The sequence below is a fragment of the Mustela erminea genome, chromosome 4 (genome assembly GCF_009829155.1).
Source record: "Mustela erminea isolate mMusErm1 chromosome 4, mMusErm1.Pri, whole genome shotgun sequence".
In the NCBI taxonomy this organism is placed as follows: Eukaryota; Metazoa; Chordata; class Mammalia; order Carnivora; family Mustelidae; genus Mustela; species Mustela erminea.
The window spans coordinates 23,642,531-23,659,002 of NC_045617.1; the positions used below are offsets into that span (position 1 = coordinate 23,642,531).

The window sequence follows — 16,472 nt, forward strand, 5'->3', positions numbered from 1 at the left end:
ATTATTTCTCCAAAAATATTTTCTACCCCATTTTCTCTTTCCCTTCTAGGGCTCCAATGATACAGTTTGATTTCTGATATGGTTTCTTATGCCATGAGGCTTTGCTTTATTTTTTTTTTCCTCCGTTTTTCAGATTGTTGCATAATTTCTATTGATCTATATTCAAGTTCACTGACTCTCCTGTTTTTTGCACTTTGGTATTAAGTACATACAATAAACTTCAAAATTTTTAGGTTCTAGAATTCTCAACTTTTAGAATTTCCATTTGGTTCTTTTTTATGGTTTTAATTTCTCTGCTAACATCTCCTATTTGTTTATTCATTATCAGCATATTTTCCTTTATATCCTTGAGTATAGCTATAAAAGTTATTTTGAAATACTTGCCTCTAATTCCATCAGCTGTATCATCTAAGGTCAGTTTCTGTTATCATTCATTTCTCTTTTAAAAGTGGATCAGATTTTCCCATGTCTGCATATATCTAGCAATTTTAGATTATATTCTAGATACTGTGAATGATATATTCTTGGAGACTTGGAATTCTTTTATATTATTCCACCAAAACATATTGATTTTTCTGTTCCTATTTCAGCAGGTAATTAACTTGGCTGATCTCAAACTCCGAACTCTGTCTCCTCTGTAACAGGCAGAGACTGAAAACTCTTCAGTATTCTTAGTCTTAGTTGCACATGTGTAGTTCACAGGTCAGCCCATGATTTGGATAGTCTCTGTGAAGAGTTTTGGGCTCTTCCTTCATGGTTCTCTCCTTTACATTTTCTTATTTTCCAGCTGCTATAGTCACTTTCTCCTCATTCCTCAGGCCAGGAATATCACAGGTTTCTACTAAGTTTTAGATGTTCCATATGAGAACAACTATGATCTATCCTCTGGCAAAAAACTAAAGAAATTCACCAGCATCAATTCTTTCTTCCAGTGTGGCCTGTGCTCCACTTTTCCCCTGCTTTTGGTTGCTCAACAGTGCCTTCCAGAGTTATTTCTTAGATTTTGCCCAGAGTTACAGTTATGATCTAAAGATGGGTTGGATACACCTCAGTGGCTCAGCCAGTTAAGCATCCAACTCTTGATCTCAGCTCAGGTCTTGATCTCAGGGTCATGAGTTCAAGCCCCACATTGGGCTCCCTGCTGGGTGTGGAGGCTACTTAAAAAATAATAATAAGTAAAAGTGGGTTGGTCAAATAGATGCTACTCTATCATTAATGGAATTAGAAACCTCATGAGTCTTCAATTCTCTAAATATACTATGTAATTTCCTACTCCTGTGTTTTTTCATAAAAACAAAAAACCTCAAAGGAGGAAAAGATCAAAGGTTGCCCTCACGATCCCCTATTCTTAGGAACAACCAAACAGCCACTCTGACACTCTCCCCCACCAGCAAAATCTTCAACCTTCCAGCCTTTAAGGCCTAAGTTCCTCTTTAATTACCCAAAGCATTCTGCTTATACTGATTTTGTAATACTAATTATAATCTACCTTACATTCTAGTGATCTATATGCTAATGGTATTTTCTCTTCTAAATGAAGAACTTATGAGTGTAGAAACTAATTCTTATCCATCTTGGTACCCCCTGATGACGATCAGGGGAAGACAAGATGGCGGAGGAGTAGGAGGAGGCGCCATTTCAACCTGTCCCCTAAAGTGCGCTAATTACCTACCAAAGAACTCTAATCACCCATGAAATCAGCCTGAGATTAGAATTATACACGTCTGGATCTCTATGGGGGCAGAAAACGCCAGTGGGCAGAAGGGTTCCAGGGTGCACCTTGCCTGCACCACGGTCGATACATTCAGCTACATATCCATTCAACATCTCTCACCAAAATGACGAGGAGAAGGAATGCCCAACAGAAGAAAAATTCAGAGACTGGGCCTTCTGCATTAGAGCTATTGGATATGGACATAGACAGTATGTCGGAAAGGGAATTCAGGCTAACAATTATCCAGGCAATAGCTAGGTTGGAGAAAGCCTTTGATGACAAAAAGGTATTGATTAGGGCAGAAGTGAAAGCCACCAGGGATGAAGTTCACAATGTTCTCAATGAGTTCCAATCTAATCTAAATTATCTAAAATCTAGGGTAACTGAGGCAGAAGATAGAATTAGTGATCTGGAGGACAAACAGATAGAGAAAAAGGATCAGGAGGAAGCCTGGAACAAACAACTTAGAAGTCACAAAAACAGAATTAGGGAAATAAATGACGCCATGAAATGTTCCAATGTCAGAGTCATCTTGGTACCCCCTGTAGCATGTAGAATGATGCCAGCCTTCCATTAAGTACTTAGTAAATATCTGTTGAATGACTAGAAAGAAGTACCATAAAATATAAAAAGGGTAAGGCTCTCTCTGTTACCTTGCATAAAAGGTAACAAATAATTATCAAGCATGTTGGTTTATTTAACCAAGTTTTCCTTCTTGAAAGGAGGGCATTCCCAAGAGGAGATACTATTTGCTGACCCACTGGAACATGGCAGTAGAAATTACAAACTTTCCTAGAGTATACTGCCCCATTCATCATCCTATTACTTTATGTACCATGGTCCTGTTCAAATTAATATGACTTTCTGTGGATCATGGTAAGAAGTCTAAACTTCTCTGCCTGCTTTTATAGAGGATCTGTCTGTGATTTTCATTCTTATTTCCCTTTTTTAACAGGTACTCTGCTCTCAGTAGGCAAGTATCTTCTGTTTCTCCTGGAACATTCAGTGCTTGGCTTCAGATCATGGTTGAAATATCTTCACTCTGCTCATCTAAATTCTACTCACCTATCAAGGTCAAGATCAATTTCCTCCTTAAATCTCATGTCTCTTCAGAGTCTTCCCAATCCTTACTATCCTTACTTTTCACTCCTGATGTACTCATTATAAGTTCTAACGAACACAACTCCTCAAAATAGACTGTTATAGCTCAAATGAGGTACTTGGACCCAGATGAGGTACTTGGACCCAGAGAGCTTAAGTAATCTGTCCAAGGCCACTCAGCTGATTGGAATTCCTATTTCTTGATTCATTTGGACCTCTTTCCACTCTACAACATTGTCTGGTATTTCTTCATGTTATTTCCTTTACTAAATTATAAACTTTTTGAAAGAAACTTCTCATACTTCTTTTATATTCCTCAAAACATAGTGGCATACCAATATGGAAGCACTTAAGAAATAGTTGCTAGCCACTGAATCAATGTAACAATCTTGGGGAAAAGGGGAATCTTACACAACATATATTTCTTGATTAACAATAAAAGATAAAAGAGCCAAGTAATATTTGATCCTAAAATACACAGAAATTGTATGATTTTTTTAAAGAAATTTTCTTCAAAGATTTTATTTATCTATTTGAGAGACAGACAGAGAGAGGGCACAAGCTGGGTAGGGAGCAGAAGGAGAAGCAGACTTCCTACAGAGCAGGGAGCCTGACGTGGGGCTTGATCCTGGGACCATGACCTGAGCTGAAGACAGATGCCTGGGACATCTGGGTGGCTCAGTGGGTTAAGTGTGTGCCTTTGGCTTAGGTCATGATCCCAGGTCCTGGGATGGAGTCCCTCATTGGGCTCCCTGCTCAGCAGGGAGTCTGCTTCTCCCTCTGCCTCTTCCTTTCTCTCTCATGCATAAATAAATAAATAAATAAATAAATAAATAAATAAAATCTTAAAAAAAAAAAAAAAGAAAGACAGATGCTTAACCAACTGAGCCGCCCAGGTGCCCCAATCCTGTAATTTTTGATACTATAACTCATTTCTAGTTTTTTCTCAAAATCTTTGCCTGACTTAGTATCTTCACTGAGTTATCTTAAGAAACAAAAATAGTGTATCCTAACAATTCTCAAACTTTTTTTTCTATAAAATACATTTTAAAGTCATAATATATCTAATGGGATATATCTTACTAAATATCTAATTACCAATGTACTGAGTAATGACTAATTCTCAGTCAACTGACCTAATCTAAGGAAAGGTACTACAGAGTATATCAAATCATGTATTTTGTGGTGGGAAATAGAAAAAACCTGAAAGCTAAAAATCAAAGAATTATGTGATATACAAAACTTTTTGCTAAAAAACAAAAGAGCCAGTTGGTAGATAAGCATTAGAAAAGCCATCAGTGTCAAAACTTCAAAAATAATCAAACAAGTACATTTAAAGTACCTATAAAGTGTTTTACAGTCCTATTAATTGGTTGATCTGTATTTCCTCAACACTTTAACAGTGTTTTCACTATATAGATCTTTTGTTTCTAGAACTAATCCTCTTATTATCCTCATTTAGTAGGGGGAGAAATTGAGGCCCTGAGATGTTGAGTTACTCTCCTAAGATCACATAGCACGGTCAGGGCTTGACCTCCTTGGTACTTTGGGAATCAGATTCTATAGTTTAGGGTTGTGATATATTTATTATTAAATCCAAGACAGATCAGTTTAAAGTAAAAAACAAGTTCTAATTTTTAAAAGCTAATGACCACTTCAATTTTTAAAATTTTAATTCATACTTCTTAATCATTGAGCAGGTAAATGACACATTCCTCTCAAATCCCAAAGCAAATATTAAATATTCATTTGTCATACTTTCTTACAGAAGTGATCGTAAAGGGAACATGAGGAGTTGTGTCTACTATTGAATCTGATCCTCAAAATAATTCTACTCCTAAGACAGAGAAACACGTGGAAGTTGCACAGTTCTCAGCACGTTCATTGGTCCCTCGAGACACTCTGAGAATCCCAAGGGGCTTTCTCCCCATTACAGGGACCAGACACATTTTCACAGAAAATGAAATCCAGCTTTCTCCCTCAGCAGGGAGCTGGGTCTAAGTCGTCAAAGGCTTGCAGAGTTTCAAATCTGCAGCCATACACTGCATCATGGAAGGAACTGTTCTTGCCCTAGTTTGGGAACAGAAGATAAGCAAGACCACTCGGCCTCACAATGGGCCCTGTAATAGAAAACTTGTCATGTGAAGAAAGTAGGAAGGTGTTCTCTCAAGCCAGTTTTTCTTCATTCCTTTTGATGCTTCTCCCCCCTACTCCCTACCTTTACATCATAGAAATGGTCACATCCCAAGCAGCTATAGTTTCCAAATTTCTAATCCAGCCTCCTTTTATGGGCATTTCTGTAAAGGTCTTTTTTCTTCCTCCCTTTAAACCAGCAAAATACAAAAAAAAAAAAAATTTAATAACAACTTATAACCCAATATATAGTTATTTCCCTGGAAGATATAAATCACCATCTACAATTAGTAAAAATTGATCCTTCAATTCAACCTCCAAATCTTGCTTTATCTTGCAAAATGCAAAGGACACATAAAAATGTTGTTTTAGCTTATTTAACAAAAATATGGGTAATAGTAACAATGAACTAAATTCCTAGATTAAATAATGTACTACTATTCATTTTCAGCAAAACTTTCTTGACTAAATTATAGGATGATAAAATAGTACATCCTACATTTCACAATTTGGTTGTTCAACTACACAGAAAAATATTTTTACAAAAATATTTAGGGATTTTATCGGGTTTATAAAAATCCTCTTTTAATTAATAAATATTTCAATTATTTTCTTTTAAAGCTTTTAGGGTGTCATTATTCTTCAATTTTTTTTTTTTTCTTCATCAGGTTGGCCAGTCTTCATTTGTCAGTGGCTTTGCATGAATAGGTTTACTTTTAACCATATTGTTATGATGGGATGTTTACTACCTCCGACAAGTACTGAATGACTGGCAAAAGACTTTGACATGATCAGTGGGGCTAGGTACTAGTATTAAGTGATGAGAGATGTTTGAGGAAGGGCTACATTTTTAAGTGGTCAGTTCATTTGGGACTATTTTCTTGTTATGATAATTTTGCACGTTTTTCCTTTTTTTAGAGAGAGAGCGTGCGTGTGTGCATAGGGGGAGGAAGGGCAGAGGAAGAGGGAGAGAGAATCTTAAGCAGGCTCCACCCCTAGTGCAGAGAGCCTGGTGTGGGGCTTGATCTTAGGACCCTGAGAGCATGACCTGAGCCGAAATCAAGAGTCAGACACTTAACCGATTAAGCCACCCAAGTGCCCCGATAATTTTGCACTTCTCTTCAACGTTATAACTGTGGCAATTCAGATACTGAATACTTGCATGAAGAAGACTCTTGAAATCATTCAGTTTTAGATATAACCTAAAACAATTTTTAATAAAGATTTTATTTATTTGACACAGAGAGAAAGACAGCAAGAGAGGGAACACAAACACGGAGAGTGGAGAGGGAGAAGCAGGCTTCCCGCCGAGCAGGGAGCCTGATGCGGGGCTCAATCCCAGGACCCTGGGACCATGACCTAAGCCAAAGGCAGATACTTAACGACTGAGCCACCCAGGTACCCCTTAAAATTCTTAATTATAATGACCTTCTGAGTCAGACTAAATAGTTCAGTAAACAAAAACAATTCAGGGTATCTGGGTGGGTCAATTGGTTAAGCATCTGCCTTCGGCTTGAGTCACGATCTCAGGGTCCTGGGATTGAGTCCCACATTGGGCTCCCTGCTCAGCAGGAAGTCTGCTTCTCCCTCTACCCCTCTCTCCTCTCTCAAATAAATAAACGAAACCTTAAAAATCTTTATAAAAATTCAGTAAAGAAAAAACCATTTATAACCCCCAGTGAACAAAGCAGGACAGTCTGAGCTTTACATGTCATAGTTTTCTGGAAGGCTCCTAAAGACTGAGGCTCATCCAACCACCACACCTGACACCACCATGAAAGAAGGAGTGAATTGGCAAAGAGTGAATGTGTTGCTGGTCTGTAAAGATTATTTTTGAGCCATGGCCCCTTCCAGGAAAAAATAATATATTTACAGTTTTATATATTAGGTAGAAATTTGTCTATTAGTGCCATCATAGATAAAAGATTTTGACTGTAAGCCATTGATGTATGCCATTGCCATTGATGTATGCCATTATGTAAAACTAGAAAAGCCCAGATCATTCCCATCTTCGCATACCTCTCTCCTTCCCTGCTCCAAGGTTAACATCTAGCTTCTTGGTATCTCCGGGATTCTCTTTCTCTGCAAGTCTACAATTCAGTACTGTCATGCCCAGAAAAGCAGACCCAATTAGGAGAGTCCATAGTACCTGCATAATAATAAAGCACACACTGCGATGTATCAAGCATTATTCTAGGCACTTTATACGTATTAACTCATTTAATATCTATAATACATAGCCACTATCATTGTGCCCATTTTATAGGTAGAGAAATTGAGGTACTGACATGTTAAGTTACTTTCACAAGATCATATGGTTATCAAGTGGCAGAACTGGGGCTTGAACTCCTTGGTAGTCTGGAAATCAGACTGTGTGCTCTTCATCATTACACTCTATCTGAAAATGTTCTGGACAAGTTACATCAAATCTTCACTTCTGGTTCAATCATGAAATACAATCAGATACTTTGTGAGCTCCCATGCCTGAAGCTGGCTGGGGAGCAGACATCCTCCAGTGTGAGAGCTCCCTCTGTGCTGAGACCCTTAGGACAGAACTGTCCAACTCATGTGGCCTGGCATAACCATGCCATCCAGTACTGTGTTACTGACCCCTGTGTCCTCCTGAAAGCTGAGAAGGCCTTATACCTCCAGGCTAGTGACCTTAAGCCTTAGGCTTTCAGGTTTCCTTGACATGGTTGCTTGGCTCAAGTAGAGGGCAATGAAGAACTCAGAGATACTGTTATTTAAGTCAGTGGCTCTTAAAATACAGTTTTTAGATCTCTGGGGGGGTCCCTGAGACCCTTTCAGGGGTCCCTGAGGTCAAAACATGCTATAATAATACTAGGATACTATTTACCTTTTCCACTGTGGTGAAAAGGTAAATAGATTGCAGTAATAGTGCAAAAGCAATGGTGGGTAAAACTGCTGACACTTAAGCATGAATCAAAGCAGTGGCCCCAAACCATTTGTACTCTCCATTGTCCAGTTAAAAAAATAATAATAAATCCAGTTCTACTTAAAAACATCCTTAGAGAACCAGTAAGAAGGATTTTGTTAAATCTCAACCCTTGAGAACACATCTTTTTATTATTCTTTGTGGTGAAGGAAGTACACATAAAGTACTTCTGCTATACACCAAATATAATGGTTGTCTTGAAAAAAAGCATTTGTGTGGTTGTTTTGAGTTGCTAGCTGAACTAGCCACTTTTATCATGGAGCATCCTTTTTATTTGAAAGACTAAGTTACAGGTAAACTACGGGTTTTCAGACTGGGCAGACATTTTCCTACAATGTTCTCCAGATAGTTTCTTGAAAATGAACCAAGTAAGACTTCCACTTCAAGGAAAACAACTAAAAGTAATTCATTGCCAGTGATAAGATTTGAGCAAGTAAGGGAAAATTAGAATTTTGGAAAACTTGGCTGCTGTCATCATGAACTCGATAGCCTTTCATTTTTTTTCTGATGAGACTGATGGTGATATTAAGGAATCTAATGCTTTGATATTATAGGATTAAATGTGGCAACATGTAGAAGATCTATATAACTCAGTCAACCAATATTTTCTAATAACCACTGCATTAAGATCCATTTAAAGTTCAAGAAGGAGGGGTGCCTGGGTGGCCCAGTCAGTTAAATGTCTGCTTTTGGCTCAGGTCATGATCTTGGGCTACTGGGATCGAGTAATGAGTCAGGCTCCCTGCTCAGTGGGGAGTCCACTACCCCATCCCCCTTTGCTCCTTCCCCTGCTCACACACACACTCTCTCAAATAAATAAAAAATCTTTAAAAGAGAAGTAAAGTTAGATAGGAGGATATCCCTATCCTCTATTAAGCCAGATGTTAAAGTTAATGGAAGGGCACCTGGGTGGCTCAGTCAGTTAAGTATCTGCCTTTGGCTCAGGTTATGATCCCAGGGTCCTGGGACAGAGCCCCACATCAGGATCCCTGCTCAGCAGGGAGTCTGCTTCTCCCTCTCCCTCTGCTTCTCTCCCTGGCTGCGCTCTCTTGCTCATGCTCTCTTACTCAAATAAATAAATAAAATCTTTTTTTTTTCAAATATTTCATTTATTTATTTGACAGAGATCACAAATAGTCAGAGAGGCAGGCAGAGGGGGGGGGGGGGGAAAGCAGGCTCCCTGCTGAGCAGAGAGCCCAATCCTGAGGATCATAACCTGATCCTGAGATCATGACCCGAGCCGAAGGCAGATGGTTTAACCCACTAAGCCACCCAGGTGGCTTTTTTTAAAAAAGGATTAATGGATTTTAATAATAGTATGTCAAAAATACACTGATACTGTCTCAGATTCTACACTGTAACTAAGAGTTTAAAATCTACTTCTTGTCAAAATTTTTTTTAATTTAAATAAGACTTTTTAAGGATAGTTTCAGGTTTACAGAAAAATTGAAAAGATATACAGAGTTTTCATACACTTCCAAATCCAAATTCCACTATTATTAACACCTTATGTTAGCATGGCATATTTGTTACAATTAATAAACCAATATTGATATATACTATTAGCTGAAGTCCCTATTTGGTTCAGATTTCCTTACCTTTTTAAAAATATTTTTTAATAAACATATAATTTATTATTAGCCCCAGGGGTACAGGTCTGTGAATCGCCAGGTTTACACACTTCCCAGCACTCACCATAGCTCCTTACTTTTAATCTAAGGTCCTTTTTCTGTTCCAGGATCCCATTAAAGATACCATATTACCTTTTAGTCATCATGGCTCTTAGGCTCCCCTCTGCTGTGACAGTTTCTCATAACTTTCCTTATTTTTGAAGATCCTGACAGTTTTGGAGAGTACTGGCCAGTTACTCTACAAAAGAATGTCCCTCAGCTAGAATTTGCCTGATGCCTTTCTCATGATTAGACTGGAATTATGGGTAGTGGGAGACAGACCACAGAGGTCAAATGCTATTTTCCTCACATCATATAAAGGGCATAGCTACCAACATGAGTCACTGATGTTGATATGAATGTTGGTCACACTTGTTTGGTATGGTGTTTATCCGGTTTCTCTAACAGAAAGTTACTCTTTCCCCCCCTTCCCATACTGTGCTCTTTGGAAGGAAGTTCTTATTGAATTTTCATGTAGCATCAAAAAAGAACACCCACAATTATCTGATAAGGCTATTAAAATATTTTTCCCATTTCCAACTACACATCTTTATGAGACCAGATTTTCTTCTATACTTCAATAAACACAACATATCATAATAGACTGAATGCAGAAGCAGAAAGGAGGATGTCCCTATCTTCTATTAAGCCAGATGTTAAAGAGCTTTACAAAAAATATGATGTCACTCTTCTTTTTTTTTTTTTAATTTTATTTATTTATTTGACAGAGATCACAAGTAGGCAGAGAGGGAGGCAGAGAGAGAAGAAGGGAAGCAGGCTCCCTGGAGAGCCCGATCATGACCTGAGCAAAGGCAGAGGTTTAACCCACTGAGCCACCCAGGTGCCCCTAATGTCACTCTTCTTAATGAATTATTTTCATTTTGGAAAGTATTTTTCTCAAAAGTGATATTTATGCTAGTTTGATAGGATGAATAGAATGGGTTTTGTTATTGTTATTTTAAATCGATTATAAATACTTAAAAATTTTTCTCAGTTTTAATTTCTAATACATAGAGTAAATATTAAGAGGGATAACCTACCTAAACAAAAGCTCTTTGGGTTCCTCAATAATTTTTAAGAGTGTGAAGGGGTTCTGAAACCAAACAGTTTGAGAACCACTTGCTTTAGGGTTAAGCTTTTGTAGACCAAAAATGAAAGAACACTGTTCAAAGAAAGTGAGCCAAAACTGAATTCTAAAGGCTTAATGAGTAAACTGACTATACCTAAATTTTCCTTATTGAAAATTGTAATTTTTACACCTGCAGAAAATTGTTTTCTCAACTGATAACTGTGCTCACAAGTAACTATTTGCAAGAGTAGTTTGTTATTTGTGTCTTAAAAATAATGACAGGTAGCCAGGTGTGTTTGTAAAAAGTCTAAGCAGAGAAATGTATCAGTTGATGCATATGCATGGATATACACATGTTCACTGTCAACTTCTTGTTTATTAGTTTTTTTCTTCTTCGGTTATTAGTATTCAAGGAATAGAGATCCATCAGATACGTGTTTTGGTTTGGCCTTAATTTTTTTCCATTAATATTGGTTATATCAAAATAGTTCATATGTGCTAGACATAGCTGTATCTAAAAGTATCTCTTGGGGAATTGTTAAAAAAACATTTTGCTTCTCCATCTCTATTTTATGCTTTATTTCTTTTCATGTATTCCAAATGAAACCACCAGTTGGGAACTACTTCTGGTTTGTGTCCCGTGCTTGGTACACTCTCAGTCAATACTAAAGGATGAATAGCTTTTATCTCTACTATTTGGCCAAGAGTCAAGGCTGATGGTGTCTGGATGCCAACAGTGGTGATTAGCATCAGGGAATAAGGGCATTAATCACCAGAACTGAGGCAGCCCAGGAATCTCCCTGGCCCTTCACCTTCCCAGCAGCAAAACCATGCCTGCAGCATTGCCGATCTGTGTGTGCCAGTTTCCCAAATACGCTGAGCTTGGGCAACACCGTGTCCAAATAAGGCAGTGGGCCTGGCTAAAGCATAGGGGACAGGTATGGCAGAAGCGAAATGAAGAAGAGTTTAGTAGACAGTGGGTCAGATCCTTACAGGGAGGATGTGAATCCAATGTCAAAAATTATTCCTAAATCTTACTGTCCTCTCTTTTCATCCTCACAGTCCTCATCAACCCTTAAGTTAAACATTCATAACCTTGGTGTTGAAAGACATCTTGAGAGTTATCTTATCCACCTGTTCAACCAGCCCTGAATCCTCCCTACAAACTCTAGTCTTTTAGCTGCCTTGCAATGCCAATTTGCAGGATGCAGTTAGAATGGTGTGAGAAGGAATTCAGGACATATGCCTTTCAATGTAAAATTTCAACACACATATCTGGACCCAGCCTGCTTCACATGGGCCCCGAGAATTATATAAAAAGGGTAGAATAAAAATCTTTTGATTGACCTATACCATAATTTGATTTAAAAAGGTAAAATATACACTAGCAACCTTTTGCCTGAATTTATTTAATTGTTCTGAAACTTTGTAAATAAAGGAAAAAGAATTCTCTGCAACAATCTTCTTCCCCATCCCCTCCCCAGAGTAGACTATGAAGATCTGGGCCCCTGAGTAGTGGTCTTTTCCTAACAGTTAAGTGTCTCCTGAAATAATAAACACATAAAAAATAAAAATACTCAGTGTCTGCTCCAAGAGACCATCTTTGCCCAAGATACAACAGGTCTATCCCTCCCCTTTCCTCGCGAGGTCCCCTTCCATGGAAGAAATAGAAGCTTCATCTCTTCAATACATAAGATTTTTCTCAAGTTTATTTTTCAAGTAAAGTAAGTAAAAGCTAAGTGGAAGCCTTAGCAGAATTTCGAATAGAGATGATAGGGTACTGGGACCTTGACGAAACTGACCCCACGGAAATGCGGAGAAGGGTCCATATTACCCAGGATGGCTTTCCCTACTACCAGGGATGACATTTTTGCCCTGTCAGAGGATCTTAGTTGATCTTAAACCTTATCAGTCTGAAGTGCTTTATTTCTCTAATAACAACTGCAGACTGGATTCATCTCTCTGGTTTAAAGATTATAAATCTAAACTAGTTCTAAGTAAGTAAGTCATTAGCTTTTGAGAAAAGTACAAAATGGCTGGCAGTTATAAATAAAGACTTTCTCTTCCCTCTCACTGAAAATGATTCTTTTTTAGTTATCTTAAAACCTGAGATAAATCAGAGACCACTTACAGGACGATTAAGAAATTACACTAAAAGTTATGTTTAATTTGGGTTTGTTTGTCTCAAGATTTACAGTCAATAAATATGTTGAATATCCACTGAGTAACGAGAATCCCAGAGCTTTTAAAAGATAGAATTCAGGGCGCCTGGGTAGCTCCCAGTGGGTTAAAGCCTCTGCCTTCAGCTCAGGTCATGATCCCAGGGTCCTGGGATCGAGCTGCGCATCAGGCTCTCTGCTCGGCAGGGAGCCTGCTTCCCCCTTTCTCTCTGCCTGCCTCTCTGCCTACTTGTGATCTCGGTCTGTGAAATAAATAAATAAAATCTTAAAAAAAAAAAAAGACATAATTCATATCAATACTGAATTTGCAACAAGGTCTTTCTCATTTATATGAATGTACACGTTATATAGATTTTTTTCCTCTGTTGAGTATATTATTATATAATACAGATGTCACGGTTACAGAAATTCACTATGTCGCCCAAATAGATCAGAAATGGCAATCACAGGTGGGCAATGAGTACGAGGGCTAGAAATTCTCTCACGTCGTACTTTCTTGGATCATGGTAGCATTACTTCGTTTTCCTTGTCCCACATACTAACCTCCCCCCAGTTCAAAAAAACTTAATTCTCTTCTGTGTGACTTTCACAAAACATCCCTCAAACTGGTTTCTGTTCTGCTTCCAGCAACAGTTGACAGTCCTCTCTGTATTTCCAGTTTTGCTTTAGCATCCTTCTAAGTGCAAATTTCGAGCCAAGGCCCATAAAAGGCACATGACATATATGGACGAGTATTTCCCTTCATGAGACTGTTAAATGAGTTCCGAGTCTGTGAACAGTCTTTTAAAATGTGAAACAGGCAGAGAGGAAAATATGAAGTATTTTAACATGTGAAAAGGCCAATGAGTCTGGACGTGTCTGGATACTTACTCTCTCACACAGCTCTTCAAATGTGCAGTCGGCAACAGTTCCACAGGCTTTATTCAGCCGCAGCTCTCTGCCTTGCACTTTTAGAATCCTTGGTCTAGTTACTATGGGAACATGAACAAAGACTCAATCTTGTCTGGATAATTACTATAAAATTCATCTCTTACAGATAGGAAATGCATAGCTTGATGAATAATAGCACATGATTCAACACATAAATTAGACAAAATGCTGATACAATGACTGCCACTTGAGCGTGGCATCAACCCATATACAGCAATGGAACTTATTAATTGGTCAGTGGAGATTGGGCATTGTGTTCTAAATGTATTCTCTTTCAAGAGAAATTAACTTACGTACAATCATTTTGTTTCTGAGCCAGCTCATCAAACAACTTATCCATGACAGCCTCCACATCAGCTTCACTTGTGCTACAGTGAAAAGAATAATAGAATATGAAATTAATAACACTTGAAGCCAACATCAAACAGCTGCCTGAGCCTGCTTAGCTTTTTGCCCATAAAAAAAGAGAACAGGATGTTATGCTCTAAATACAAACATTAGATTTAGAATACACTTAAAAGCAGAGAATATTAACTCTCAGGTAGATGATTCGGCCTTATTTGCATACACTGAAAGACTTCTGTGCTTCTGGCTGTTTCCAGTAATGAGACGATACAGGCAGAGTAAATCCATTAATACTATGTGTACACAATGAGAAGAAAGGCTTCTGGCTCTCTCTTGCATGCAAAACAAGAGCAAATAGACAAGGCAGTCAAGCATCCAGCAAAGTATCCTTTGAAATCTCTACTGAGAGGGTACATGTGAAATTAAATATTGAAGCTGCTTAAAAAAAAAAAAAAAAATCAAGTCAAGCCACTGACTGAGAGGATCAAACATCCAGAATTAAATTACCAGCTTCGAAATACCGAGTTGATCTGCACATCAATAACTTTATCGGACTTGGAGTACAGGGACAATTATAGACCACACAGTTTCTTTCCAAAGTGTCCTTGTCAGAAATTCAGGAAAACTCTCTCCTTCTGCAATGCCTACCACTGCAGCTCCTATGAAGTTAGCCTCATCAAAGAATCCTTTGTATTCTAATTACAAATCACCATATGGTTTAGGGAACCCACAAATACAAATGTGATAACACTATGCCCTTTCTTCCTATCACTTTTTTTTCAAGAGGGGTTTGTAAATTAACTGTCAATAAAATAAAATAACTGGCAGGAGAAATAAATTCTGTTAAAAAAGAACTTCAAATGTAAATGTAAGTTTACTTCAACTCTACATACAAACTTAAAAATGATGACCTGCCAATATGCTTAATTTTGATATACAAATCACTCATATCTAGGGGTGGAAGCTAATAAACTCAATTCTGGACATTCACCTTAATGAAGTCTTTTTGAAAACTAAGATGACAAATCATTTTTTCTTTAAGTTCAAACAAAACCAGACTCATTTCTCCCTTGAGATAATTACCAGGTGGCATGCATTTAACACACAAGCACCTAATTCTTCAAATGTTGTACAGCAAACGCATTTAAAATGCAGGACAGCACACGGTCACTATGAAGGGTTTGGAATTGTCACCTTCCAAGTGATAACCATTCCACCTCAAAGAATCTTAAAAATATCATCTGCAATGGTTAACTTTGCAGGAGAAATGCTATTTGACTTAGGGAAAGCCTTGTGTGACATTTGAATAGGGTAGTATTGCAATAATAAAATGACACTACAGAAAGTGATCATAGAGACAAAAAACAATTTTTTTAAAAGATTTTATTTATTTATTTGACAGACAGAGATCACAAGTAGGCAGAGAGACAGGCGGGGTGGGGGAGCAGGCTCCCTGCTGAGCAGAGCCCAACTCAGGGCTCTATCCCAGGACCCTGAGATCATGACCTGAGCCGAAGGCAGAGACTTTAACCCACTGAGCCACCCAGGCACCCTAGACAAAAAACAATTTTAAAGGTATAAAGAAATCACACAAGCCAATGTAAATGTCAGGGCCCATACCAAGCACATGTATGTTTCCGTGGCTTCGTCAATATTATTCTTGGGAATTTATTTGAAATTGTCTCCACCTTGTAATGGTGGTATAAACACACACGACTATTGGAGAACCAAAGGTACTAAAAAATTTTTTTTAATAATTTTTTATTTTTTTAATAAACATAAATTTTTTATCTCCAAAGGTACTAAAATTTTTAAGGGATATAAAACAGAAGGAGCAAAGCCAGCCACCCAGGTTATCTGCTGGCTTTCAGAAAGTTAACTTCTCCTTCGGATAGGCATGTTACCCAACAGAGGGGGAGAAATGAATTCTGAAAAATAACCAAGATAGAACACAGTTATATTTCTAAAAGCATATTTGGTGAACAAACAAAAGCTTACAAACATCCTCAATGGTGATTTCTCCTTTACACTGTGCTCTAATATACTATAAAATTAAAATGTGGCTCACAAGACTTCAGTCAGGCCACACCTTCTACATCATCTATGTAATTACTATATATGATTTCACTTATAGTGAGATTATATGTGAAATGGCCTAATTATTTTACTATAGTAAAAAATTCTAAATGGGGCCTCTGGGTGGCTCAGTCGATCTAGCATCTGACTGGGTTTTGGCTCAGGTCATGATCTTAGGATCATGAGTTTGAGCCCCATGTGGAGCTCTACACTGAGCATGGAGTCTGCTTAAGATTCTCTTTCTTGGGATGCCTGGGTGGCTCAGTCACTTAAGCGGCTGCCTTCGGCTTAGGTCATG

The 16,472-nt window shown here is 38.0% G+C and overlaps 1 protein-coding gene across 3 annotated transcripts in view; it reads right to left on the reverse strand.

Annotated features, from left to right (window-relative positions):
• The window catches only part of AFG1L (AFG1 like ATPase), a 221,097-nt gene that overhangs the window by 21,944 nt on the left and 182,681 nt on the right, over positions 1-16,472 (reverse strand). For 2 of the 3 annotated variants that reach the window (XM_032338881.1, XM_032338880.1), the window contains 2 exons: positions 14,051-14,121; positions 13,694-13,794 (listed from right to left, as the gene is read on the reverse strand). In XM_032338881.1, coding sequence (XP_032194772.1) covers positions 13,694-13,794; positions 14,051-14,121 — 172 coding nt within the window. Of the gene's footprint in view, positions 1-6,967; positions 7,098-13,693; positions 13,795-14,050; positions 14,122-16,472 lie in introns of all 3 variants that reach the window. The other variant, XM_032338882.1, reaches the window with a different exon arrangement.